This window comes from Bombina bombina, chromosome 1, assembly GCF_027579735.1.
Source record: "Bombina bombina isolate aBomBom1 chromosome 1, aBomBom1.pri, whole genome shotgun sequence".
NCBI lineage: Eukaryota > Metazoa > Chordata > Amphibia > Anura > Bombinatoridae > Bombina > Bombina bombina.
The window spans coordinates 435,027,984-435,055,783 of NC_069499.1; the positions used below are offsets into that span (position 1 = coordinate 435,027,984).

General features: G+C 38.4%; 1 protein-coding gene across 1 annotated transcript in view; it reads right to left on the reverse strand.

The window, feature by feature from the left end:
- Positions 1-1,970: 1,970 nt before the first annotated feature.
- The window catches only part of GALNT3 (polypeptide N-acetylgalactosaminyltransferase 3), a 145,721-nt gene continuing 119,891 nt past the window's right edge, over positions 1,971-27,800 (reverse strand). Inside the window, exons 9-11 of the mRNA XM_053698391.1 lie at positions 27,301-27,402; positions 26,735-26,887; positions 1,971-3,689 (exon numbers count right to left, since the gene is read on the reverse strand). Of these exons, the coding sequence (XP_053554366.1) occupies positions 3,567-3,689; positions 26,735-26,887; positions 27,301-27,402 (378 nt within the window). The 3' untranslated portion in view covers positions 1,971-3,566. The remainder of the gene's footprint in view (positions 3,690-26,734; positions 26,888-27,300; positions 27,403-27,800) is intronic.

The window sequence follows — 27,800 nt, forward strand, 5'->3', positions numbered from 1 at the left end:
CCTGGTCTATCCCATTCCTTAGTAATAATTTCTGTAAACCTTTTAGGTATTGGAAAAACATCAGTATAAACAGGTACTGCATAGTATTTATCCAATCTACACAATTTCTCTGGCACTGCAATTGTATCACAGTCATTCAGAGCAGCTAAAACCTCCCTGAGCAACACGCGGAGGTGTTCAAGCTTAAATTTAAATGTTGATATTTCAAAATCAGGTTGAATCCTCTTCCCTGAGTCAGAAAAATCACCCACAGAAAGAAGCTCTCCTTCCTCAGCTTCTGCATATTGTGAGGGGGTATCAGACATAGCTACGAAAGCGTCAGTATGCTCTGTATTTCTTCTAACTCCAGAGCTGTCTCGCTTTCCTCGTAACCCAGGTAGTCTGGATAATACCGCTGACAGTGTATTATCCATGACTGCCGCCATGTCTTGTAAAGTAAATGCCATGGGTGCGCTAGATGTACTTGGCGCCTCTTGAGCATGAGTCCCTTGAGCGGGATTTAAAGGTTCTGACACGTGGGGCGAGTTAGTCGGCATAACTTCCCTCTCGTCGGATTCCTCTGGTGATAAATTTTTTAAAGACAGAATATGGTCTTTATTACTTAAAGTTAAATCAGTACATTTGGTACACATTCTAAGAGGGGGTTCCACTATGGCTTCTAAACATAATGAACAAGGATTTTCCTCTATGTCAGACATGTTTAAACAGACTAGCAATGAGACCAGCAAGCTTGGAAAACACTTTAAAGCAAGTTAACAAGCAAAAAATAAAAACGGTACTGTGCCTTTAAGAAAAATAAAAAAGGTCAGAATTTGAAAAACAGTGAAAAAAGCAGTAAATCAAACGAAATTTTTACAGTGTGTATAATAAGCTAACAGAGCATTGCACCCACTTGCAAATGGATGATTAACCCCTTAGTTTAAAAAACGGATAAAAAAAAAAAAGATATAGACGTTTTTTAACAGTCACAACAAACTGCCACAGCTCTGCTGTGGCCCTACCTTCCCATACAAACGACTTTGGAAAGCCTAAGAGCCCTTTAGAGAGGTCCTATAGCATTCAGGGGACTCCTTGAGGGAAGCTGGATGTCTCAGTCTGCAAAAGTTACTGCGCAATTAAGCGCTAAATTAGGCCCCTCCCACTCATGTCTACACAGTGGGAGGCCTAAGAAAACTTTCTAGGCAAATTTAAGCCAGCCATGTGGAAAACAACTAGGCCCCAATAAAGTTTTATCACCAAAACATATATAAAAACGTTTAAACACTCCCAGCAAACGTTTTATATGACAGGAATTGAAAAATAATAAGAGTATTACCTCTGACAGTAAGCATGATACCAGTCGCTTTTAAATCACTGTAATCAGGCTTACCTTAAATAAATCTGGTAACAGCAGCATTTTCTAGCATTTACATTCCTCTAGAAAAAATTTAAACTGCACATACCTCATAGCAGGATAACCTGCACGCCATTCCCCAGCTGAAGTTACCTCTCTCTTCAGTTATGTGTGAGAACAGCAATGGATCTTAGTTACAACCTGCTAAGATCATTAGAGACCACAGGCAGATTCTTCTTCTATTTTCTGCCTGGGACTAAAATAGTACAACTCCGGTACCATTTAAAAATAACAAACTTTTAACAAACTTTTGAATTGAAGAAAAAAAAACTACTTTTCACCACATCTCTCTTACTGCTTCCATGCGTGTCGAGAGTTGCAAGAGAATGACTGAAGGTGGCAGTTAGGGGAGGAGCTATATAGACAGCTCTGCTGTGGGTGATCCTCTTGCAACTTCCTGTTGGGAAGGAGAATATCCCACAAGTAATGGATGATCCGTGGACTGGATACACCTTACAAGAGAAAAGGCTTGTTAGCCCCGTATAGCCTTACCGACAAAAACTCGTAATCTAGGTGCTTCTTTGTTAAACTAGGTATAGCATAAAAATGGAATTGTGAAAGAAAAGAAACACAACAATTAGAAATATGAACTTTTATTGTTTTAGGAGCCACAAAATACCATCCCTTAAAAATCCTCCAATATATAAACCATACAGATTTTTCTTAAAAGTTTGTAAGTGATAAAATTAGAAACAAAATATCATCCTAGCCAATATGGCCTTAAAAAAGATCCTTCCAAACGTAAAAAAAAATATATATATATATACATTTAACATAAAAATCCCAACAGCACACCAGTATCATAAAGATACAATCTCACTGGCTAATTGCATATTTACCTGCATACAAAAAAATATTTTTATTTTGAATTAGAAAGACTCTCAAATTCTCTCAAATCATATACAATTCAAATATGCCATAAAAAAGCGACTGATTGAGAACAGTTAGTAACAGTTCATTTCTTCCATTTATAGTTCTATACTTTAAACATAATGACTGGGGAAATATTTTTGCACAGTATATAAAGAAAACTGAGGTGTAATGTTGTTTACTTCACAACAAGGTACATAGTGCAATATCAGTGTGTGGCTTTATAACTCCACATTTGCAGATAAAGAGGAGAATTTGATTTATTTGTAGTTATTTAAAGAGATGGTAAACTTTAAAATCAGGTCTGGAATCTAAGCAATATTTTACAAGGACTTTAATTGTTTACTTCTAATCTAGATGCGCTGTAACTTACTTTAATATCTAGCAGTGCCATTCAATTTGAACTGTTTTCCAATTGGAGCTCTAGCAACAAAACAAAAAAAAGAAAAAAAAGTGCTATATGACTAGAGCACCGATTGGAGAATAGTTCAAACTGTTAGCTCACAAAAAAATTTAGTTTTGAAGTGGGCGTATTAGAACGGTACGGCTAGATTAAAAAGTAAGTTATAGCGCATCTTCATTAGAAGTGATCAATTAAAGTACCTGCTAAAATATTGCTTAGATTCCGGACCTGATTTTAAATCATGTTATGTTTACAATAACCTTAAATGAAGGCATTTGCAAAAAGTTCATCTCTGAAACTTACTATTTTCTCTACAAGCTTTACCTAGACAATATCCTTGTAAAAAAACCCTGAAATTTAGTAACTAAATTAAGAGAAAAAAAAAAGCCCTTTCATATAAAATATGACCTAACTTTATAAAATACATTTGAACAAGTAATTTAGCAGTTTGAATAAATCGTATATCTTTTGTTATAAATAGGTTTTTTTATATTGACAGAGTAAATGGTCCATAGAACATTTATTTAATTAGTTCTCCTACTAGGTACATGGTTGCCAAAATAATGTTGTCTGAATTACTCTCCCAGGTATGGGCGTTTTAAAATAAATTCCAGAATTGCTAAACATATGATTACAATTGTGCTATAGTTACTGTAAACCTTTGCTTAACTATTAATACACATCCAACCTTATTATAACTAAAATGGCAAAAAACTAAGATAACATTTAGCCAATTTTGATAATTGAAGATGAAAAAAGTATGCATTTGACAAATATCTGTAGTATTTTTTCATGTAACATAACAGAGGAATTTTTTATGGACACAACATAATTATAGCCAAAAGCTACTTCACACACCCTAATCACAGTATAAAAAAAGAACGGTCCCTTATTGCATAGTTATGCGCTTTGCCGAAACACCCATTGTTGGAACGGATCTGTAGCATCACAAGCTACGAGGCTTGGGTTTTCTGCATTTGCGGTGACACACAGGTTAAATGCTGGATTGTACAATAATTGATCCTAAGGGGGAAAAAAAAGCAAAAAAGAAAATGTTCACTCCATTTCTACTCATTGGTTGAAATAAATTCATTGCACATTCATAAGTTAGACCTAAAAGTAAATAAAAATGTCATCTAAAGGTACATGGAGTAAATCATTACCAAAAGGATTGTAACATTTAAACACATGCAGTTAACGAGAGGAACGTATGTGCACGTTAGACTGCACCAACATTTTCCTTTTTTTTCTTGTAGAAATAGCAAAAACTAAAATGTCTCAGAAAATGTGGTGAGAGAACATGTGGCCTTCTTTCCATTACTCATTCCCTCATGACACGTCCAACCTATTGAGCAACAAGGCACATAGTGCAATATCAGTCTGTGGCTTTATAACTCCACATTAGTCTTAATGGGTGGAGCTACATTAGTATATCTAGCTCTCAAGGTCAGGCCAGATTTTAGTGTCTCTCTTCTTGCGATGTTCAGAAGTGCAAGCACTTTAGCTAACAAAAAAAGTTACAAAAAAATTTAAAAAAAAGAAAAAACCCTTTGAACAGCTTATCACCCAGGTAGGAAAGTGCTTAGCACTCGAAGGGTTAAACACAGAACACCATGGGGATAAAGCCAATTTTATAATAGAAATAGATGCTCTGTCTGAATCACAAAAGAAAATATATGTCTGGGTTTCATATCCCTTTAAGTTGAAACTAATACTGCAGTATCCGTGTTGTACTGCCTATTAATTCTCACTGGCTGATAATGACATCTATTTTATATATATATATATATATATATATATATATATATATATATATATATATATATACACACACACATACACACAGTCAGGCAAAAAGTATTTAGTCAGCCACCAATTGTGCAAGTTCTTCCACTTAAGAAGATGAGAGAGGCCTGTAATTTTCATCATAGGTATACCTCAACTATGAGAGACAAAATGTGGAAACAAATCCAGACAATCACATTGTCTGATTTGGAAATAATTTATTTGCAAATTATGGTGGAAAATAAGTATTTGGTCAATATCAAAAGTTCATCTCAATACTTTGTTATATATCCTTTGTTGGAAATGACAGAGGTCAAATGTTTTCTGTAAATCTTCACAAGGTTGTCACACACTGTTGCTGGTATGTTGGCCCATTCCTGCATGCAGATCTCCTCTAGAGCAGTGATGTTTTGGGGCTGTCGCTGGGCAACACAGACTTTCAACTCCCTCCAAAGGTTTTCTATGGGGTTGAGATCTGGAGACTGGCTAGGCCACTCCAGGATCTTGAAATGCTTCTTACGAAGCCACTCCTTCGTTGCCCGGGTGGTGTGTTTGGGATCATTGTCATGCTGAAAGACCCAGCCACGTTTCATCTTCAATGCCCTTGCTGATGGAAGGAGGTTTGCACTCAAAATCTCACAATACATGGCCCCATTCATTCTTTCATGTACACGGATCAGTCGTCCTGTTCCCTTTGCAGAGAAACAGCCCCAAAGCATGATGTTGCCACCCCCATGCTTCACAGTAGGTATGGTGTTCTTTGGTTGCAATTCAGCATGCTCTCTCCTCCAAACAGGACGAGTTGTGTTTCTACCAAACAGTTCTACTTTGTTTTCATATGACCATATGACATTCTCCCAATCCACTTCTGGATCATCCAAATGCTCTCTAGCATACTTCAGACGGGCCTGGACATGTACTGGCTTAAGCAGGGGACACGTCTGGCACTGCAGGAGATGAGTCCCTGGCGGCGTAGTGTGTTACTGATGGTAGCCTTTGTTACGTTGGTCCTAGCTCTCTGCAGGTCATTCACTAGACCTCCGGTGGTTCTGGGATGTTTGCTCACCGTTCTTGTGATCATTTGGACCCAACGGAGTGAGATCTTGCGTGGAGCCCCAGATCAAGGGAGATTATCAGTGGTCTTATATATGTCTTCCATTTTCTAATTATTGCTCCCACAGTTGATTTCTTCACACCAAGCTGCTTGCCTATTGCAGATTCAGTCTTCCCAGCCTGGTGCAGGTCTACAATTTTGTTTCTGGTGTCCTTTGACAGCTCTTTGGTTTTCACAATAGTGTAGTTTGGAGTGTGACTGTTTGAGGTTGTGGACAGGTGTCTTTTATACTGATAAAAAGTTCAAACAGGTGCCGTTAATACAGGTAATGAGTGGAGGACAGAGGAGCCTCTTAAAGAAGAAGATACAAGTCTGTGAGAGCCAGAAATTTTGCTGGTTTGTAGGTGACCAAATACTTATTTTCCACCATAATTTGCAAATAAATTCTTGCCAAATCAGACAATGTGATTGTCTGGATTTTTTTCCACATTTTGACTCTCATAGTTGAGGTATGCCTATGATGAAAATTACAGGCCTCTCTCATCTTCTTAAGTGGGAGAACTTGCACAATTGGTGGCTGACTAAATACTTTTTTGCCCCGCTGTATGTATGTGTATGTGTGTATATATATATATATATATATATATATATATATATATATATACACACACACACACACATACACATATATATACACACATACATGTGCTAAACAGTGTCTTTTAGATTAAAGAAAGAAAATGTTAACTTCAATGTTACTACCAGCTGAAAAGTGTAAAATATATTGGAATGGTTCCCTTGGTTTTATTTACTTTTGTATATGAAATAGCCATTTTTTCTTATTGCAAATGCAGTCCATGCTGCCTTATCCTATTAAAAAATAATATTTTAGTATCTGTCACTCCTACCCACTGGGCTGCTACTTTTCTTTAAAGAATACAAAAAAGTATTTATATTTTCATTATATGATAGTGGTTTTAAAAGCTATTTCAAATGATAAAATACAGGTAAAAGGAGCTATTTGTAAACTGTTTAATAAACACCAGTAGTTAAAATGGATCTGTGGGAAAGTATTAGAGAGGAGAACATTTTCAACAACAAAAAAAAACAAACATAATTTATGCCAACCTGATAAATTAATTTATTTTATGGAGGTGAGAGTCCATGATCCATTACTTCTGGGAATTACTCTTCCCTGTCACTAGGAGGCGGCAAAGATTCTCAAACCCCAACAGCTCTATAAAACCCCTCCCACCTCACTGGTAACTCATTCGGACGTATAGCCAAGTAAAAAGAGGTAGGAAATTAAATAAGAGCAAAAAATAGAAGCAGGGAAAAATTGAAGTGCGCAAAAAATAAACAAACACGCCAAAAAAAAAAAAAAAAAAACAGGGTGGGGTCTTGTGGACTCTCTCCACCATGAAAGATATGAATTTATCAGGTAAGCATGAATTATGTTTTCTTTCATACAGGTTGTGAGGGTCCATGATCCATTACTCCTGGGAACTAATACCCAAGCTGTAGAGTCCACAAGTAATGAAACATGAAGAGTGGGATATAAAGAACTTTTTTTTTTTTTACACAGAAAACAAAATCCTCAACCCCAAAAGAATACAAACAGGCAAAATACACATTTTTTTTTAAAATGCAATTAGAAATAACGGACAGGCAAAAACGAATTAACCTGAGACAACTGCCTGAAGTTACTACTATATGCTACCAAAGACTGCCTCAGAAAAGTAAAAAAAAAACATCAAAATGGTAGAAATTAGTTAACGTATGCAAAGAAGACCAAGTAACTGCCTTGCAAATTTGGTCAGTGTCATTCTTAAAAGTCCAAGAAGATAAGATAAGGAGGATAAGATGAGAGGGCAAACAATTCAGAGACTCTTCTAGCAGAAGAGATAGCCAAACAAAAAATCTTCCAAGAAAGAAGTTTAATATTCACTTTATGCATACGCTCAAATGGAAAAGCCTGCAAAATCTTCAAAACCAAATTAAGATTCCAAGGAGTAGAAATTGGTTTAATAACAGGTTAAATACTGGTTAAAAATCCTGAACAAAACCATTAATATCACGAAGATTAGCAATCTTCCTGTGAAACAAAACTGAAAGAGCAAGAATCGGATGATGATCCAAAACACCAAGAAATAAAGGCCCTCCTGACCATATGATAAATCTTCCAGGTCACAGACTTACAAGCCTGTATCAGAGTCTCCAAAACAGAATCTAAAAAAACGTTCTCCTTAAAAACTATCAGTTCAATCTCCATGCCATCAAGCTTAGAGACGAGATCCGGATGGAAAAACGGAAATTGAGACAGAAGGATAGGCCGCAGAGGAAGTGGTCAAGGAGGACAACTGAAAAAGGACTGCATGCTAAACTCTGCGAGACCAAGCTGGAGCAATCAGAATTGCTGTGCCTCTTCTTGACTGATTCCTTTAATCACTGTGGAAAACAGAACCAAAGGTGGAAAAACATAAGCTAGTTGAAATGAGCCACCAGAGCATACACAAAAACTGCTTGAGTATCCCAGGATCTCGCACAGTACCTGAGAAGTTTGTGGTTCAACCGAAAGACAATCAGATCTATCTCTGGGAGACCCCAAAGATACACTATCTGGTTGAAAACATCCAGATGGAGAGACCATTTTCCTGGATGCAGAGACTGACAACATAAATCGACTTCTTCCAAGGAAAGAATTCAACATAGTCCCTTCATGGCTAGGGAACCGAGTTCGCCCCTGACGATTAACATAGGCCACTGCTGTGACATTGTCTGTGTGAAAATGTAGATAAAACTTCCTTTTTAACAGAGGCCAATTCTGAAGAGCTCTGAAAATCTCACAGAGTTCTAGAACATTTATTGGTAACCTTGCCTCCTCAGAAAGCCAAAAACTTGTGCTCTCTGAGACCCACAGACAGCCCTCAAACTAAAAGAATTGCATCTGTAGTGATCATAGAACAAGCAGGACGAACAAAAGAAGCCCCCAGCATAATAAGCTGATGATCCAGCCACCAAGACAGGTATTTCCTTGTTCTGAGATCTAGATGAATCCTTTGAGACAGCTGCGTATGATCCCTGCACCACTACCGAAGCATACAAAGCTGAAGAGGCCTAATGTTTAAACAAGCAAATAGAATAGCATCAAAAGCCACAATCATGAGACCTTACACCTCCATACAAAGAGCAACTGTTGGAAAAGAAAGACTTATGGCTTAGACAAACAGACACTAGCTTCAACCTTCTGTCAAAATTTGTGAAACATTTTCAAGGAAACTAAATGTATCAGAACACACAGAAAAACAACCTTTGTCTGAGGAACTGGAAAACTCTTTGGAAAATTTACATTCCAACTATGTTGTTGAACGAACAACAATAGTGTGCTGGTGTGAGATCCTGCTTAATGAAAAGATGGAGCTTGAAGTAAGATATCATCCAGTTAAAGGACCAGTTAACACTGTAGATTTGCATAATCAACAAATATAAGATAACAAGACAATGCAATAGCACTTAGTCTGAACTTCAAATGAGTAGTAGATTTTTTTTTTGACAATTTTAAAAGTTGTCTTTTTCCACTCCCCCTGTACCATGTGACAGCCATCAGCCAATCACAAATGCATACACGTACCATGTTACAGTAATCAGCCATTCACAAATGCATACACACTTATTCTTGCACATGCTCGGTAGGAGCTGGTGATTCAAAGTTTAAATATAAAAAGACTGTGCACATTGTGTTAATGGAAGTAAATTGGAAAGTTGTTTAAAATTGCACGCTCTATCTGAATAATGAAAGTTTAATTTAAAGGAAACACTGCAATACCCTGAGTTCTGATCACAGACAAAAAATCTTTGAAAATATTCTGGAAGCTTTAGCCTGACCTGACCTTTCTGAACAAAAGGCAGAATAGTCTCCATTTTGAAAGTTCAGAGCCTTTGAATGCAGAACTGGTCTGAAAGTTACAACCTTCTTTGGACTAATTTAGAGGTTGGAGTAAAACCCAATCCCCTGTTCCACGAATGGAAAAGGAACAATCACCCCCCATAGATTGTAGATCCGAAACCGATTGAAAAAAGCCTGAGCTTTCACTTGATTTCTCAGAACATTGGACAAACCTATTCCTTATCCCTGAGAGACTATATTTAGAATCCAGTGATTCTGAACAGACTTAAAGGGACACTGAACCCACATTTTTTCTTTCATGATTCAGATAGAGCATGACATTTTAATCAACTTTCTAATTTACTCTTATTATCAATTTTTCTTCGGTCTCTTGCTATCTTTATTTTAAAAGCAGTAATGTAAATCTTAGCAGTCAGCCCATTTTAGGTTCAGTACCATGAATAGCGCTTGCTTATTGGAGGTTCCCAACCAAAAATGGGCCGGCTCCTATGCATCACATTCCTGCTTTTTAAATAAAGATAGCAAAAGAACGAAGAAAAATTGATAATAGTAGTAAATTAGAAAGCTGCTTATAATTGCATGCTCTATCTGAATCATGAAAGAAAAAATTTGGGTTTAGTGTCCCTTTAAACTAAGCTTCCTGAAAAAGGCATAACCTGCCCCCTACCAGAGCTTCTGGATTGGGGGCTGTACCTTTATCAGCAGACCAATATTTTAACCGTAATGCCCTTCTGGAAAGTACTACCATAGACATACCGTTAGAATGTATCTTAATGATGTCTAAAACAGCATCACAAATTAAAGCATTAGCACACTTAAGCAATTCCAAAAGGATTCTTCAGAAAACTGCCAATAAAAACTATTCAAGCAAATGAAGACGCAGCAGCATATTAGCAATATAAATTTCTGGTCTATTTCATTATCTGCCCTTCTGCATTTACATATGATTTATGGTTTGAATCTGTTCTGTTTTGTTTTTGCATACAGTATTGTTGATTTCGGTGAAAAAAGTAATATAAAAAAGAACAATCCCCAGGGGCGGAGCTAGCAGCCCATCATGGTGGATGTGCTGCTGTGAGCTCCGAAGCTGACAGGATTGGAAGGCAAGCATAAGAGGGAATCCAAGCCCTGCATAAAGCCAAACGACCCTGGGAACACCTCCGCACAACTGCTGGACCACCGGAATCAAACTGGCAAGCGTGAAGAAGCTAAGTGCGTCATTGCGGCCTACAGCACTAAAACGATGCGGTACTCCACAAATCAGCATTGCGGTCTACAGCTCAAGTTGGTAAGGTAAAATACCCAACAGCAACACATCACCATGCACTTGCAGGCCAATACTTGTCATGCTGCACATTAACAGCGCCTACCTGCCAGCCTAGAGCAAACACAGCTTATGCAACTCAGCTAACATATACTGGTAGGACAGGCCTCCATAATAAATAAGGCCACACCAACTGAGGAATTACCTTAGAAAAGCTTTAAGCCTACAGCATTAAGACACCACAAGCCAAGGCAACCTGTATGCTTTAAAAGAAAAACATAATTTATGTAAGAATTTACCTGATAAATTCATTTTTTTCATATTGGCAAGAGTCCATGAGCTAGTGACGTATGGGATATACAATCCTACAAGGAGGGGCAAAGTTTCCCAAACTTCAAAATGCCTATAAATACAAACCTCACCACACCCACATAGCCACTGAAGGGAATGACTGAGACTGAAGGTGCCGACAGGCTGCAACCAATTTCAAACGTCTCTTGCTGTTAGATTCAGTGTCCATGACTCTGTCTCTATCTGGAAACCTAAAAAGGTGACCCTTGTCTGAGGAATAAAGAAACATTTTGGTAAATTGATCCTCCAACCATGTTTTTGAAGAAACAACACTAGTTGATTCATGTGAGATTCTGAAGAATGTAAAGACTGAGCTAGTACCAAGATATCGTCCAAATAAGGAAACACTGCAATACCCTGTTCTCTGATTACAGAGAGTAGGGCACCTAGAACCTTTGAAAAGATTCTTGGAGCTGTTGCTAGGCCAAATGGAAGAGCAACAAATTGGTAATGCTCGTCTAGAAAAGAGAATCTCAGAAACTGATAATGTTCTGGATGAATTGGAATATGAAGGTATGCATCCTGCAAGTCTATTGTAGACATATAATGTCCTTGCTGAACAAAAGGCAGAATAGTCCTTATAGTCACCATCTTGAAAGTTGGTACTCTTACATAACGATTCAAAATTTTCAGATCCAGAACTGGTCTGAATGAATTTTCCTTCTTTAGGACAATGAATCGATTTGAATAAAACCCCAGACCTTGTTCCTGAAAAGGAACCGGCATGATTACCCCTGAAAACTCCAGGTCTGAAACACACTTCAGGAAAGCATGAGCTTTTACTGGATTTGCTGCGATACGCGCGAGAAAAAAAAATATCTTCTCACAGGAGGTCTTACTCTGAATCCTATTCGATACCCTTGAGAGACAATGCTCTGAATCCATAGATTTTGGACAGTATTTATCCAAAAATCCTTGAAAAACCTTAATCTGCCCCCTACCAGCTCAGCTGGAATGTGGGCCGCACCTTCATGCGGACTTAGGGACGGACTTTGTTTTTCTAAAAGGCTTGGATTTATTCCAATTTGAGGAAGGCTTCCAATTGGAAACAGATTCCTTGGGGGAAGGATTAGATTTCTGTTCCTTATTTTGACGAAAGGAACAAAAACGGTTAGAAGCCTTAGATTTACCCTTAGGTTTTTTATCCGGAGGCAGAAAAAAACCCTTTCCTCCAGTAACAGTTTAAATAATGGAATCCAAGTGAGAACCAAATAAATTATTACCTTGGAAAGAAAGAGATAATAATCTAGACTTAGATGTCATATCAGCATTCCAAGATTTAAGCCATAAAGCTCTTCTAGCTAAAATAGCTAAATACATGGATCTAACATCAATTTTGATAATATCAAAAATGGCATCACAAATAAAATGATTAGCATGTTGCAGTAAGCGAACAATGCTAGATATGTCAGAATCCAATTCTTGTTGCGCTAAATTCTCCAACCAAAAAGTTGATGCAGCCGCAACATCAGCCAAAGAAATTGCAGGCCTGAGAAGATGACTTGAATATAAATAGGCTTTCCTTAGTAAGGATTCAAGTTTCCTATCTAAAGGATCCTTAAAAGAAGTACTATCTTCCATAGGAATAGTGGTACGTTTAGCAAGGAGTAGAAATAGCCCCATCAACTTTGGGGATCTTTTCCCAAAACACTATAGAAATTGCTGGTAAAGGATAAAAAAAATTTAAACTTTGAAGAAGGAATAAAAGGAGTACCTGGCTTATTCCATTCCTTAGAAATCATATCAGAAATAGCATCAGGAATAGGAAAAACCTCTGGAGTAAGCACAGGAGGACTAAAAACAGCATTTAAACGTTTACTACTTAATGTCAAGAGGACTAGCTTCCTCAATATCCAAAGTAATTGACACTTCTTTTAACAAAGAACGAATATACTCTATTTTAAACAAATAAGTAGATTTGTTAGTGTCAATATCTGAGGAAGGATCTTCTGAATCAGATAGATCCTCATCAGAGGAGGATAAATCATTATGTTGTCTGTAATTTGAAATTTCATCAACTTTATGAGAAGTTTTAAAAGACCTTTTACGTTTATTACGTTTATTAGAAGGCGGAAATGCAGACAAAGCCTTCTGAATGGAATCAGTAACAAATTCTTTAAAATTCATAGGTAGATCATGTACATTATAAGTTAAAGGAACTGCAACTGGCAATGTATTATTACTGATGGATACATTCTCTGCATGTAAAAGTTTATCATGACAAGTATTACAAATGACATTCGGAGATATAATTTCCACAATCTTACAACAAATGCACTTAGCTTTGGTAGAACCGATGTCAGGCAGCAAAGTTCCAATAGATACTTCTGAGGCAGGATCAGATTGAGACATCTTGCAAAATGTAAAAGAAAAAACAACATATAAAGCAAAATTATCAATTTCCTTATATGACAGTTTCAGGAATGGGAAAAAATGCAAACAGCATAGCCCTCTGACATAGAAAAAGGCAAGAGGCAAACAGCAATGGGGAATAAAACTAATGAAAAATTTGGCACCAAGTATGACGCACAACGTAGTGAAATCTTTTTTGGCGACAACAGTATCCGGAAATGACACACTTGCATCACTAACAATGCAACCGTGTGTAAGGCTTCTGCATCAACTACGACGCCGGAAATGACGAACTTGCGTCAACGGACGTACTTTTTGCCCCAAAAAATTCTCGCGCCAAGAATGACGCAATAAAGTCTAGCATTTGGCACACCCGCGGGCCTAATGCTGCCCGCAATTTTTAAGAAAAAAGTAGTCAATTTGAAAAAAAAAAAGATTAAACCCCAGGTAAGAAAAAAATATTTCTTAATATGTTTATTTCCCAAATATGAAACTGACAGTCTGCACAAGGAAATACATGAACCTGACTCATGGCAAATATAAGTACAATACATATATTTAGAACTTTATATAAATGCATAAAGTGCAAGACCATAGCTGGGGTGTCTTAAATAATAAAAAACATACTTACCAAAAAATCCACATATAGCAGATAACTATTTCAGTACTGGTTTGGCTATCAGTAGAGGTAATGGTATATGAGAGTATATCGTCGATCTGAAAAGGAAGGTAGGAGATGAATCTCTACGACCGATAACAGAGAACCTATGAAATAGACCCCCGTTAGGAAAATCATTGTATTCAATAGGTGATACTCTCTTCACGTCCCTCTGACATTCGCTGTACTCTGAGGAATCGGGTTTCAAAAAAAAGCTGAGAAGCGCATGTCAACATAGAAATCTTAGCACAAACTTACTTCACCACCTCCATAGGAGGCAAAGTTTGTAAAACTGAATTGTGGGTGTGGTGAGGGGTGTATTTATAGGCATTTTGAGGTTTGGGAAACTTTGCCCCTCCTGGTAGCATTGTATATCCCATACGTCACTAGCTCATGGACTCTTGCCAATTACATGAAAGAAATATGTATGTCTGTTGAGGCATTCAATCTGCCTTGAGAGACCTAAAATTAGCCTTCTAATAGCAAACTACCTTCATACGAATATATCTCTGAACTGCAGAAACAGTCCCTGTTACCTTATACAGCCTAGAAAAGGGATACAAAGCTAAAAAACAAAACAAAACAACAAACTTCACAGTGAAATTTCAGTTCAGCCTCTGGAAAGACTTACACAGCTTCAAACCATAATCTCAGTTAAAAAAAAAAAACAACCTAGAGCACTTAAAGGAACTAAATCAGATAAAGGGACACAAAACCCTAAAATGGCAATGAAATAATTTTTCAAACCAATTGACGCTACACAGTCATTACAAATTGATTTGCATAATAATTATAGTGATTCAGAAGACTTAAACACCACTAGAAGTAGAAAATTGGTCCCACTTTACTCACTGAGGAAGTCGACTCCTTTACTCACTGAGGAATGTCTCCAATAAATCCAGATAAGATCTGTTTATGCCTTTATCCATAATTTACATCACATTACCCTGGACTCACGTTGGTAGATGTAATAGTTAACGTTCTTAAAATGTTTTTCAATAGTTATATATCCGACAAAATTGTAAAACAGTCTTTATAGCAGGATTTCTGTTGTAATGTAGAATGTTTGGTCAACTTAAATAATGCGTCACTCTTACAATTATTATGCCTGGAAACTAACATGTAATTCCCAAATTGTAAGCTTAACTTTAAAGCTTTCCGTCCTGTACACAGCTCTTACATAAAAGAGCTACTAGCAGCCCTTAATTTTAGTTTTTGACAACACAGTGAATTATTGCATAACACAATTGGACGCAGGATGCAATAATTTCTTATTACTGTGTTTTTTATGTTTCTTATTAAACTATGTTTTCTATCTATCTATTTTTCTCATCTTCCTGAAACCAGTCTTTTACTCCATTCTAACACCTTTCCCCCTCCCCTCTTATCCCTTCTCCTTAAAAATATACTGCATGATTCTTCCTCAAATCATGAGTACAAAACTATGCTCATTAGACACAGTAGGGACTGTACAACATCATAAACTTTTCTAGAGTCCCTTATCAGTCACGCTACCTCATTCCTTAAGAAATTGAAACATGAACCAACCTAAATTAAATATTTTTTCCCAAAATATAAAGGGACTAAATTCACCCACAAAACTTTCCATAGCTCTCAATTTGTTCCATAAACAAGGGGGAGACATACTATTTTTATCGTACACGAGCTCCTGCATGCTCCTCCAGATATTACCCCGCAGGATACTTCAATCACAATGCGACAAAAACGGTGTAAGCATCTTAGTATCACAGTATCACCGTTCCAACTCACATCTCAGCACTCATACCAAAAAGGATCAGTAGCCTACCTTGATTGTCTCTTATGCAATCAACCGCTTACCTTGGTTAACAAATATGCTCCGAATAGGGGTCAAGCAAAATTCTTCGGAAAATCACTCAACACACTTGCACCACTAGCGAAAGGTATTGTCCTCCTGGCTGGGGACTTTAACGTAGCTTTATCTACTAACTTGGATTGTTCACATAGGCGTAGAAGTGTCCCCCTGTCAACCCTCTGAAACTAACTCAAAATTACAGTCCCATACACTCATTGATGTGTGGCGGTTACAACATCCATGTAATAGAGAATACACTTTCTACTCTCATCCACAGAAAACCTCATCTAGAATTGACTATTTCTTTTTGAACCAGCTCAGCTTACAATTAGTAGATATATCCCATATATCACCTACACCCTGGTCTGACCACTCTATGTTGACTCTTGAGATCTTGTGGCTGTCAGCCCCACTAACCCAATACTGCTGGAGACTCGATGAATCTCTGCTGAAAAACGCACCCATAACAGATAAAACTTCTAGTGCACTTTCAGAATACTTTGCATTCAACTAGAATGACTCTGTCGGTCCTAATGTTATATGGGATGCCCATAAAGCAGTAATAAGAGGGGAGCTCCTAAAGCATAAAGCAATCTTAATACAATCTAGAAGACAGGAATATAATACCCTCCTTCATAAACTGAACGCATTAGAGGATAAACATAACCGGTTCCCTTCAGAAACAATAATTCTTAAAGACCTATCTATAGCTAGAACAGAACTAAACATACTTACACAAAGAGACACCGAAAAGGGCTTTTTATCTTAAAAGAAGATATTTCACTAAAGGAAATAGAACTGTCACTATGCTGGCTAGGGCCCTTAGGCAGAGCACACTCAAATCCTATATACACTGCATATCTAACGCCAACTCTACAGACATTCAAAATAGCAAAGGGATAGCCGCCGCATTTCGGGAATATTAAAAAAAAAAAACTATATAACCTCCCAGCAGTAGCTAACATGAGAGACATTCATGAGATGGAAGCTTACATTTAAAAAGCTGACTTGCCCACCCTTTCACAGGAAGAATCAGATTTACTGGATGCACCAATAGAAATCTCTGAAATCTTGCAGGCAATAACATCTTTACCGTCCCAAAAAAGCAATAGACAAAAATGTTTTGTTTTTTTGCAAGAAAAGCGGTCCACTCACATAACCCTTATACACAAAACAGACAGACAAATCCCCCACCGACCAAGGAAATTATCGCCCTATCCACTCAAATACTGATGCAAAAATCTATGCAAAAATGTTAGCGCATAGAATAAATACCTTCCCCAACTTATCCATGTGGACCAAGCTGGCTTTGTTGTGCGTCAGGAGACCAGAGACAACATGATCAGGACACTGTAACTGATAGATCATGCTACAACGGTCCTGGTCTCTAACGACACAGAAAAGGCATTTGATAGAATTAAATTGGTCCTACCTTCAAATCTCCCTAAGAGGCTATGGGATTGGCCTGCAAATGATTAAACGAATATTCAGTCAGTGTTGAGACCCCACGGCCAAGATCAAAGTCAATGGTACTTATTCAGACCCCATTTCTATAAACAATGGCACACGACAGGGGTGCTTGCTTTCCCCCCTGCTGTTCACTATGGAGATGGAACCACCAGCAGGGCACATTAGATTAAATCAGGATATTAAGGGAATCAACATAGGGCCTAATGATTATAAAATTAGCTTATATGCGGACAACGTCCTACTAACTATAACCAATCCCACCAGGTCTATCCCCATTCCTCAAGGGAGTTCCATGAGTTTGGCAAATTGTCACACTTCCACATCAACAGCCAAAAATCAAACATTTTAAACATTAACATGAACCCCCATAAATTCATGGAACTTTCTAAGATATGTCTGTACCAGCCCCAAAAAGAACACGGAAAATATCTGGGAGTTAATATAACACAAAAAATGTCCTCGCTATTCCAATTCAATTACCTCCTGTTGCTTAAAACCATACAAAGGGACTGCCAAGCATGGCAACAAAAGCCTTTCTCCTTATTTTGCCGCGTATATTATACAGGTTACAAACACTAATAATTAATCTACCTAGTTCATACATAACACAACTACAATCAATATTAATTAAGTTCATATGGAGCATCCGTAAACCCAGAGTACCCAGAAAAACTTTGTTCCGATCTAGACAAAGCTGTGGTCTGGGTGTCCCACATGTACTAAGCTATTACCAAGCAAATTGACTTCAGCGTATCTTGGATTGGCATATTAGCACGGAGGATAAAGCCTGGATATCACTCGATTCCCACATCCTTAAAACTCCAGAGCTGGGCCCTCTGTGCTGGTTGCCCTCTACTTGTAGACCAGCTAGAGTGAAAACTTCACCCCTCTACAGACATACCTTCTGTATCTCTTCTTTTTCCCCCCATGTGCCCAATTTTCCCAAACACTGAGTTACTAGCGAGCTTGCATACAGCTACAGATAATACTAACTATACAGATTTGGGCTTATCCTCCCCAATAATAGAATTTTTGCACCAAGGGACACTGAAACCTATGCGGGATCTAACAAACTAGGTGGCAAATACTAGGTGGCACCTTTATTAATTGGCTAAAATTTCACCAGCTATAACACTTGTTAAAATTATCCCCACATAGATCGCCACTTCTTCAACCTACCACACATTTTGAGGAGTTGTGCAGGCAACGCACTGCTTTGAAGGGTTCACTGTCCATAGCCAGGAGGATGATAGATGGCCTTATATATAAAACCATACCTAATTATACTCGGGGCTGGCAGAAGGAATCATCACTGGAAATTCCACCAAAAACATAGGCCAAACTTTTTGAGTACACATCTTCTACATCCACAAAGATATTGGAAATTAATTACAAAATGTTATCGAGATGGTACCTTACACCCGCTAGGCTATAGTTAATTTATCATAACGCATCTCATCAATGCTGGAGGAGGTGCAGAGAGACCGGAACACTAACACACATCTGGTGGTCCTAGCCCCCACTTGAGAGATTTCTGGACATCTGTTGAGGGAACTCTTGCTAAGATATTCGACCCCACATTCAAACTTACACTCATGATAGTTTTATTTAATGATAGACCCAAGTGTAGATATATATTAAGACAGCTTCTTCTCCAGATTTGCCTAAACGTGGCAAAGTCCCTAATCTCTAGAAATGGAAATCTACGCTAACTCCCACCATGGCTGAATCGAAAACTCGAAGTCAAGAATTACTATCCATTGTAGAATACTGCTACTTCAAAATGAACAGAATAGATATATTTCATAATGTTAAGTTTTATTGTGAAACAGTAATTTCACAAAATATATACTATATATATAATATATACCCAGAGCATCAAGCACATGCATATATTTTACTCCTTCCTTCCCCTTTCCCTTTTATTCCCCTCCCCATTCCTATCCTTAACTTTCTTCGGTATTCATTTTCTATATGTATATTTTAACAAGTGTAATATTGTATTTATATTCATTCTGTATGTAATCATAACAATTTATTTTGCCTTGTTTTTGTTATGTATCATGAATTGGCTCATAAATAAAGAATAAAAAAAAAAAAGAAAGAAAATTGCTGGTCTAAAAAGATATCCTGCTTGCTGAAGAGCCTTCCTACCTATGTAAAGGAAGAGCCTATGTAGAAATGGCCCCATCCACTTTTGAAACAGTTTCCCAAAGTTCAATATTAGAAGTCGGTTAAGGATATATTTTTATAAAAGCTTGCAGAAGGTTTAAAAGGAATACTGGGCTTAGACCATTCTCTGGAAACTATCTCAGAGACTGCATCAGGGATAGATAACACTTGAGGAGATTTAACAACAACAAAAAAATGAGAAGGATGATTCTGACTGATGACCAGAGGAAGACCCCTGATCAGAAAAAACAAAAACTCTCCCTTTCTCCGAGGGCTCAGCAGCTTCACAACTAGAAACATTAACCTCAGCAGGCTTAGAACTAGTAGAAGGTAAATTCTGAACTCACCTTTTATGCTTACTTTAAGGAGGCATGGCTGTCAACATTTCAGATAATATAGATCAAATTAAGTCCTTAAAGGGAAAGTCTACACTAAAATTGTTATTGTTTAAAAAGATAGATAATGCCTTTACTACTCATTACCCAGCTTTGCACAACTAACATTGATATATATATATATATATATATATATATATATGTATATATATATATATATATATATATATATATATATATATATATAAAAATTTGAAACGTGTAAGGAATGCAGTGTGCTTCCCAGTTCAAAGATTTTCTTTATAACAGTGACTTAAACATAATACGAAGTACCAGTAAAACATAATTTATGCTTACCTGATAAATTCCTTTCTTCTGTAGTGTGATCAGTCCACGGGTCATCATTACTTGTGGGATATTAACTGCTCCCCTACAGGAAGTGCAAGAGGATTCACCCAGCAGAGTTGCTATATAGCTCCTCCCCTCTACGTCACCTCCAGTCATTCGACCAAGGACCAACGAGAAAGGAGAAGCCAAGGGTGTAGTGGTGACTGGAGTATAATTTAAAAAAATATTTACCTGCCTTAAAAAACAGGGCGGGCCGTGGACTGATCACACTACAGAAGAAAGGAATTTATCAGGTAAGCATAAATTATGTTTTCTTCTGTTAAGTGTGATCAGTCCACGGGTCATCATTACTTGTGGGATACCAATACCAAAGCAAAAGTACACGGATGACGGGAGGGATAGGCAGGCTCTTTATACAGAAGGAACCACTGCCTGAAGAACCTTTCTCCCAAAAATAGCCTCCGAGGAAGCAAAAGTGTCAAATTTGTAAAATTTGGAAAAAGTATGAAGCGAAGACCAAGTTGCAGCCTTGCAAATCTGTTCAACAGAGGCCTCATTCTTAAAGGCCCAAGTGGAAGCCACAGCTCTAGTGGAATGAGCTGTAATTCTTTCAGGAGGCTGCTGTCCAGCAGTCTCATAAGCTAAACGAATTATGCTACGAAGCCAAAAAGAGAGAGAGGTAGCAGAAGCTTTTTGACCTCTCCTCTGACCAGAGTAAACGACAAACAGGGAAGACGTTTGTCGAAAATCTTTAGTTGCCTGTAAATAAAATTTAAGGGCACGAACTACATCCAGATTGTGCAAAAGACGTTCCTTCCTCGAAGAAGGATTTGGGCACAAGGATGGAACAACAATCTCCTGATTGATATTCCTGTTAGTGACTACCTTAGGTAAGAACCCAGGCTTAGTACGCAGAACTACCTTATCCGAGTGAAAAATCAAATAAGGAGAATCACAATGTAAGGCTGATAACTCAGAAACTCTTCGAGCCGAGGAAATAGCCATTAAAAATAGAACTTTCCAAGATAACAACTTTATATCAATGGAATGAAGGGGTTCAAACGGAACACCCTGTAAAACGTTAAGAACAAGGTTTAAACTCCATGGTGGAGCCACAGCTTTAAACACAGGTTTAATCCTGGCCAAAGCCTGACAAAAAGCCTGAACGTCTGGAACTTCTGACAGACGCTTGTGTAACAGAATGGACAGAGCTGGGATCTGTCCCTTTAAGGAACTAGCGGATAACCCCTTTTCTAAACCTTCTTGTAGAAAAGACAATATCCTAGGAATCCTAACCTTACTCCAAGAGTAACCTTTGGATTCGCACCAATATAGGTATTTACGCCATATTTTATGGTAAATCTTTCTGGTGACAGGCTTCCTAGCCTGTATTAAGGTATCAATAACTGACTCAGAAAAACCACGCTTTGATAAGATCAAGCGTTCAATTTCCAAGCAGTCAGCTTCAGAGAAGTTAGATTTTGATGTTTGAAAGGACCCTGAATCAGAAGGTCCTGTTTCAGAGGTAACGACCAAGGTGGACAGAATGACATGTCCACCAGATCTGTATACCAAGTCCTGCGTGGCCATGCAGGCGCTATTAGAATCACTGATGCTTTCTCCTGTTTGATTCTGGCAATCAATCGAGGAAGCATCGGGAAAGGTGGAAACACATAAGCCATCCTGAAGGTCCATGGTGCTGTCAAGGCATCTATCAGGACCGCTCCCGGATCCCTGGATCTGGACCCGTAGCGCGGAAGCTTGGCGTTCTGTCGAGACGCCATGAGATCTATCTCTGGTTTGCCCCAACGTGGAAGTATTTGGGCAAAGACCTCTGGATGAAGTTCCCACTCCCCCGGATGAAAAGTCTGACGACTTAAGAAATCCGCCTCCCAGTTCTCCACTCCCGGGATGTGGATTGCAGACAGGTGGCAAGAGTGAGACTCTGCCCAGCGAATTATCTTCGATACTTCCATCATTGCTAGGGAGCTTCTTGTCCCTCCCTGATGGTTGATATAAGCTACAGTCGTGATGTCCGACTGGAACCTGATGAACCCCCGAGTTGCTAACTGGGGCCAAGCCAGAAGAGCATTGAGGACTGCTCTCAATTCCAGAATGTTTATTGGAAGAAGACTCTCCTCCTGATTCCAAAGTCCCTGAGCCTTCAGAGAATTCCAGACAGCGCCCCAACCTAGTAGGCTGGCGTCTGTTGTTACAATTGACCAGTCTGGCCTGCTGAATGGCATTCCCCTGGACAGATGTGGCCGATAAAGCCACCATAGAAGAGAATTTCTGGTCTCTTGAATGGAATGAAGGACACGGCATGCATTTTGAAGTTTTGTTAACCTGTCCTCTGTCAGGTAAATCTTCATTTCTACAGAATCTATCAGAGTCCCCAGGAAGGGAACTCTTGTGAGTGGAAAGAGAGAACTTTTCTCTTCGTTCACTTTCCATCCATGCGACCTTAGAAATGCCAGTACTATCTCTGTATGAGATTTGGCAGTTTGAAAGCTTGAAGCTTGTATCAGTATGTCGTCTAAGTACGGAGCTACTGAAATTCCTCGCGGTCTTAGTACCGCCAGAAGAGTGCCCAGAACCTTTGTGAAGATTCTTGGAGCCGTAGCCAGTCCGAATGGAAGAGTTACAAACTGGTAATGCCTGTCTAAAAAGGCAAACCTTAGATACCGGTAATGACTTCTGTGAATCGGTATGTGAAGGTAAGCATCCTTTAAATCCACTGTGGTCAAGTACTGACCCTCTTGGATCATGGGCAAAATTGTTCGAATAGTTTCCATCTTGAACGATGGAACTCTTAGGAATTTGTTTAGGATCTTTAAATCCAAGATTGGCCTGAAGGTTCCCTCTTTTTTGGGAACTACAAACAGATTTGAGTAAAACCCTTGTCCTTGTTCCAACCGCGGAACTGGATGGATCACTCCCATTAATAAAAGATCTTGTACGCAGCGTAGAAACGCTTCCTTCTTTGTTAGGTTTGTTGACAACCTTGACAGATGAAATCTCCCTCTTGGGGGAGAGGATTTGAAGTCCAGAAGGTATCCCTGAGATATGATCTCTAACGCCCAGGGATCCTGAACATCTCTTGCCCAAGCCTGGGCGAAGAGGGAAAGTCTGCCCCCCACTAGATCCGGTCCCGGATCGGGGGCCCTCAATTCATGCTGTCTTAGGGGCAGCAGCAGGTTTTTCTGGCCTGTTTGCCCCTGTTCCAGGACTGGTTAGGTTTCCAGCCTTGTCTGTAGCGAGCAACAGCTCCTTCCTGTTTTGGTGCAGAGGAAGTTGATGCTGCTCCTGCTTTGAAATTACGAAAGGAACGAAAATTGGACTGTCTAGCCTTGGCTTTGGCCTTGTCCTGAGGCAGGGCATGACCTTTACCTCCTGTAATGTCATCAATAATCTCTTTCAAGCCGGGCCCGAATAAGGTCTGCCCTTTGAAAGGAATATTAAGCAATTTAGATTTAGACGTAACATCAGCTGACCAGGATTTTAGCCACAGAGCTCTGCGTGCCTGAATGGCGAATCCTGAATTTTTAGCCGCAAGTTTAGTTAAATGTACTACGGCATCTGAAATAAATGAATTAGCTAACTTAAGGAATTTAAGTTTGTGTGTGATGTCATCTAGTGTGGATGATTGAAGTGTCTCTTCCAGAGACTCAAACCAAAATGCTGCTGCAGCCGTGACAGGCGCAATACATGCAAGAGGTTGCAATATAAACCCTTGTTGAACAAACATTTTCTTAAGGTAACCCTCTAATTTTTTATCCATTGGATCTGAAAAAGCACAGCTATCCTCCACTGGGATAGTGGTACGCTTAGCTAAAGTAGAAACTGCTCCCTCCACCTTAGGGACCATTTGCCATAAGTCCCGTGTGGCGGCGTCTATTGGAAACATTTTTCTGAATATAGGAGGGGGTGAGAAAGGCACACCGGGTCTATCCCACTCCTTAGTAACAATGTCAGTAAGTCTCTTAGGTATAGGAAAAACATCAGTACTCGTCGGTACCGCAAAATATTTATCCAACCTACACATTTTTTCTGGGATTGCAACTGTGTTACAATCATTCAGAGCCGCTAATACCTCCCCTAGTAACACACAGAGGTTCTCAAGCTTAAATTTAAAATTTGAAATGTCTGAGTCCAGTTTATTTGGATCAGAACCGTCACCCACAGAATGAAGCTCTCCGTCTTCACGTTCTGCAAACTGTGACGCAGTATCAGACATGGCCCTTGCATTATCAGCGCACTCTGTTCTCATCCCAGAGTGATCACGTTTACCTCTTAGTTCTGGTAGTTTAGCCAAAACTTCAGTCATAACAGTAGCCATATCTTGTAATGTGATTTGTAATGGCCGCCCAGATGCACTCGGCGCTACAATATCACGCACCTCCTGAGCGGGAGATGCAGGTACTGACACGTGAGGCGAGTTAGTCGGCATAACTCTCCCCTCGTTGTTTGGTGAAATATGTTCAATTTGTACAGATTGACTATTTTTTAAAGTAGCATCAATACATTTAGTACATAAATTTCTATTGGGCTCCACTTTGGCATTAACACATATAGCACAGAGATATTCCTCTGAATCAGACATGTTTAACACACTAGCAAATAAACAGCAACTTGGAAATACTTTTCAAAGTAATTTACAAATAATATGAAAACGAACTGTGCCTTTAAGAAGCACAGAAAATATTATAACAGATAAAATAATTAAGTTATAGCATCAATCTTTGTCAGAATATACAGTTTTAGCAAAGGATTGTTCCCCTCAGCAAATGATAACTAACCCTGGCAGCAGAAAAAAATACACAAATAAACGTTTTTTATATCACAGTCAATACCATCAGCACAGCTCTGCTGTATGATTACTTCCCTCAAAAAAGGCTTTGGAGATCCCTGAACTCTGTAGAGATGAACCGGATCATGCAGGAAGAAAATGAATCTCTGACTGAGTTTTTTCTGATGCATAGTGAAAGCACCAAAATGGCCCCTCCCCCACACACATAACAGTGAGAGGGATCAGTGAACTGCTCTAATTTAAATCAAAACTATTGCCAAGTGGAAAAAAAGTGCCCAAAACATTTTTTCACCCAGTACCTCAGAGAAAAAAACGTTTTTACATGCCAGCAAAAAAACGTTTTACCTCAATAATTAATTGTCATTTAAAACCTATTGCAAGTCCCTGCAAAATAGGTTAAGTCTATGTATACAGTTTAAAAGCCAGAGAAGTACCATTTCCCAGAAAACTGAAGTGTAAAATATACATACATGACAGCCTGATATCAGCTACATCTACTGCATTCAAGGCTGAGTTTACATTATAACGGTATGGCAGGATTTTCTCATCAATTCCATGTCAGAAAATAATAAACTGCTACATACCTCTTTGCAGATTAATCTGCCTGCTGTCCCCTGATCTGAAGTTTACCTCTCCTCAGATGGCCGAGAAACAGCAATATGATCTTAACTACTCCGGCTAAAATCATAGAAAAACTCAGGTAGATTCTTCTTCAAATTCTACCAGAGAAGGAATAACACACTCCGGTGCTATTATAAAATAACAAACTTTTGATTGAAGATATAAAAACTAAATATATCACCATAGTCCTCTCACACATCCTATCTAGTCGTTGGGTGCAAGAGAATGACTGGAGGTGACGTAGAGGGGAGGAGCTATATAGCAACTCTGCTGGGTGAATCCTCTTGCACTTCCTGTAGGGGAGCAGTTAATATCCCACAAGTAATGATGACCCGTGGACTGATCACACTTAACAGAAGAAATATGCTTTATTTTTCCTTAAATGGACAGTAAGCTAAACCTAGGAGGTTCATATGCTAATTTCTAAGCCCTTGAAGGCCGCCTCTCATCTCAGGGTATTTCGACAGTTTTTCACCACTAGAGGGTGTTAGTTCATGTGTTTCATATAGATAACACTGTGCTCACGCACGTGAAGTTACTAGCAGTCAGCACTGATTGGCTAAAATGCAAGTCTGTCAAAAGAGCTGAAATAATTACGAGTATATCAACCATCCAAAAAGAAGTTGAAAAGGACAAGTCCCTGCAACATCTGTCAAGGGCTTGTGACCAATTCCTAACAGGTGAAAAATATGCCACTACCCATACTCCAAATACATCCCTCCATCCAGAACTGCATTCTGTTGGAAAATGGGCTTCAACTCAATCTGAGAACCCCTCACTGAAAAATCAAATGCACATCATCATTCTCATCATTCTTCACCTTCCTCCAGCGGAGGCTATGGCAACACCGATTTACCAGTGAGGTGGGAGGGGTTTTATATAGCTCTTAGGGTTTGGGAATCTTTGCCTCCTCCTATTGGCAGGGAATAGTAATGAGTAATGGATCCTGGACTCCCACCACCTGTATGAAAGAAATTGGCAAGCCATTTGGTCCCTATTGGCAACTAAAAACCTGTTTTGCTCTTACAAGACAGAATGCCTTAGGGCTCTTTTTAATACTATATATTTTTTAAACATTCTATTTTTAAATAACAAAACGCAATATACCTTTCGTAGCTCCCACTTTTCTTCAGGATTCACAGTTGTGTCTTTTCCTTGGTATCTACAAACTTTAATGAGCAATGGTCCATAAGTAGGCCGAAGGCACAGTTCTCTTTGAATATTATGTCGAATTTCATGGCTTAAGGTATATTCAAAATACTGCAGGAAAAGAAAATCCTAAGCTTAGGACCCATATATAGACTTAAAATAATACAATGTAATTAGCATTGTCTCACCATTACCTTACAAAAACTTTCTGTAAGTTTATGAAGAAAACGATTTTGTTAACAACTATAGAGATTCCTCTAAGATTTACTTTTATTGCTAAGCTGCTATGTTTAATTATAAAAAATTAGCTGGAACTTGAGAATTAGGTTTTTCAACTTAACTCTAGTGTACAAATTATTTTCTACTCATGGAATACAATAATGTCTGAAATAAATTAAAACAGTGCACGTGTAGTAATAATAATAATAATATAGTACAAGGGGTTTATTTTTCAAATTAGGAGTTACTTCAAAATATTTCAATAGCTTATTTCAATAACTAATTTAAAGTAAATATTTTCTTACCTGGTTTCCCCCAAGGCCATGGCAAGCATACATGATAAGAGGTTTATCTCCACGATTATCACTTCCAGCATCCAAACACATTTGTCTACCAACATTTTGTAACTTAAAAAGAAAATATTAAAAAGACAGGTAATGTAAATATGCTATACTGAGATAAAGATTTCATAGTTATTTTTTTAAAAAAAAAAATACACGTTTACAGGTTTACAGTTAGCATATCACTCCAAATGTCACGTTTCAACTTTAAGGGACAGTCAAGTCAAAATTAAACTGTCATGATTCAGATAGAGCATGCAATTTTATACAATTTTCCAATCTACTTCTATTATAATTTTTACTTTGTACTCTTTGGATCCATTGTTGAAAAGCAGTGAAGTAAGCGTAGGAGCGTGCACGTGTCTGTAGCACTATGCAGTAGCAGTTTTGCAAGACTGTTGCAAGAGTGCTAGATTACCCTTTTTTCCTGAACTGTAGTACTCCAGACTTGTGCATGTTGCAAA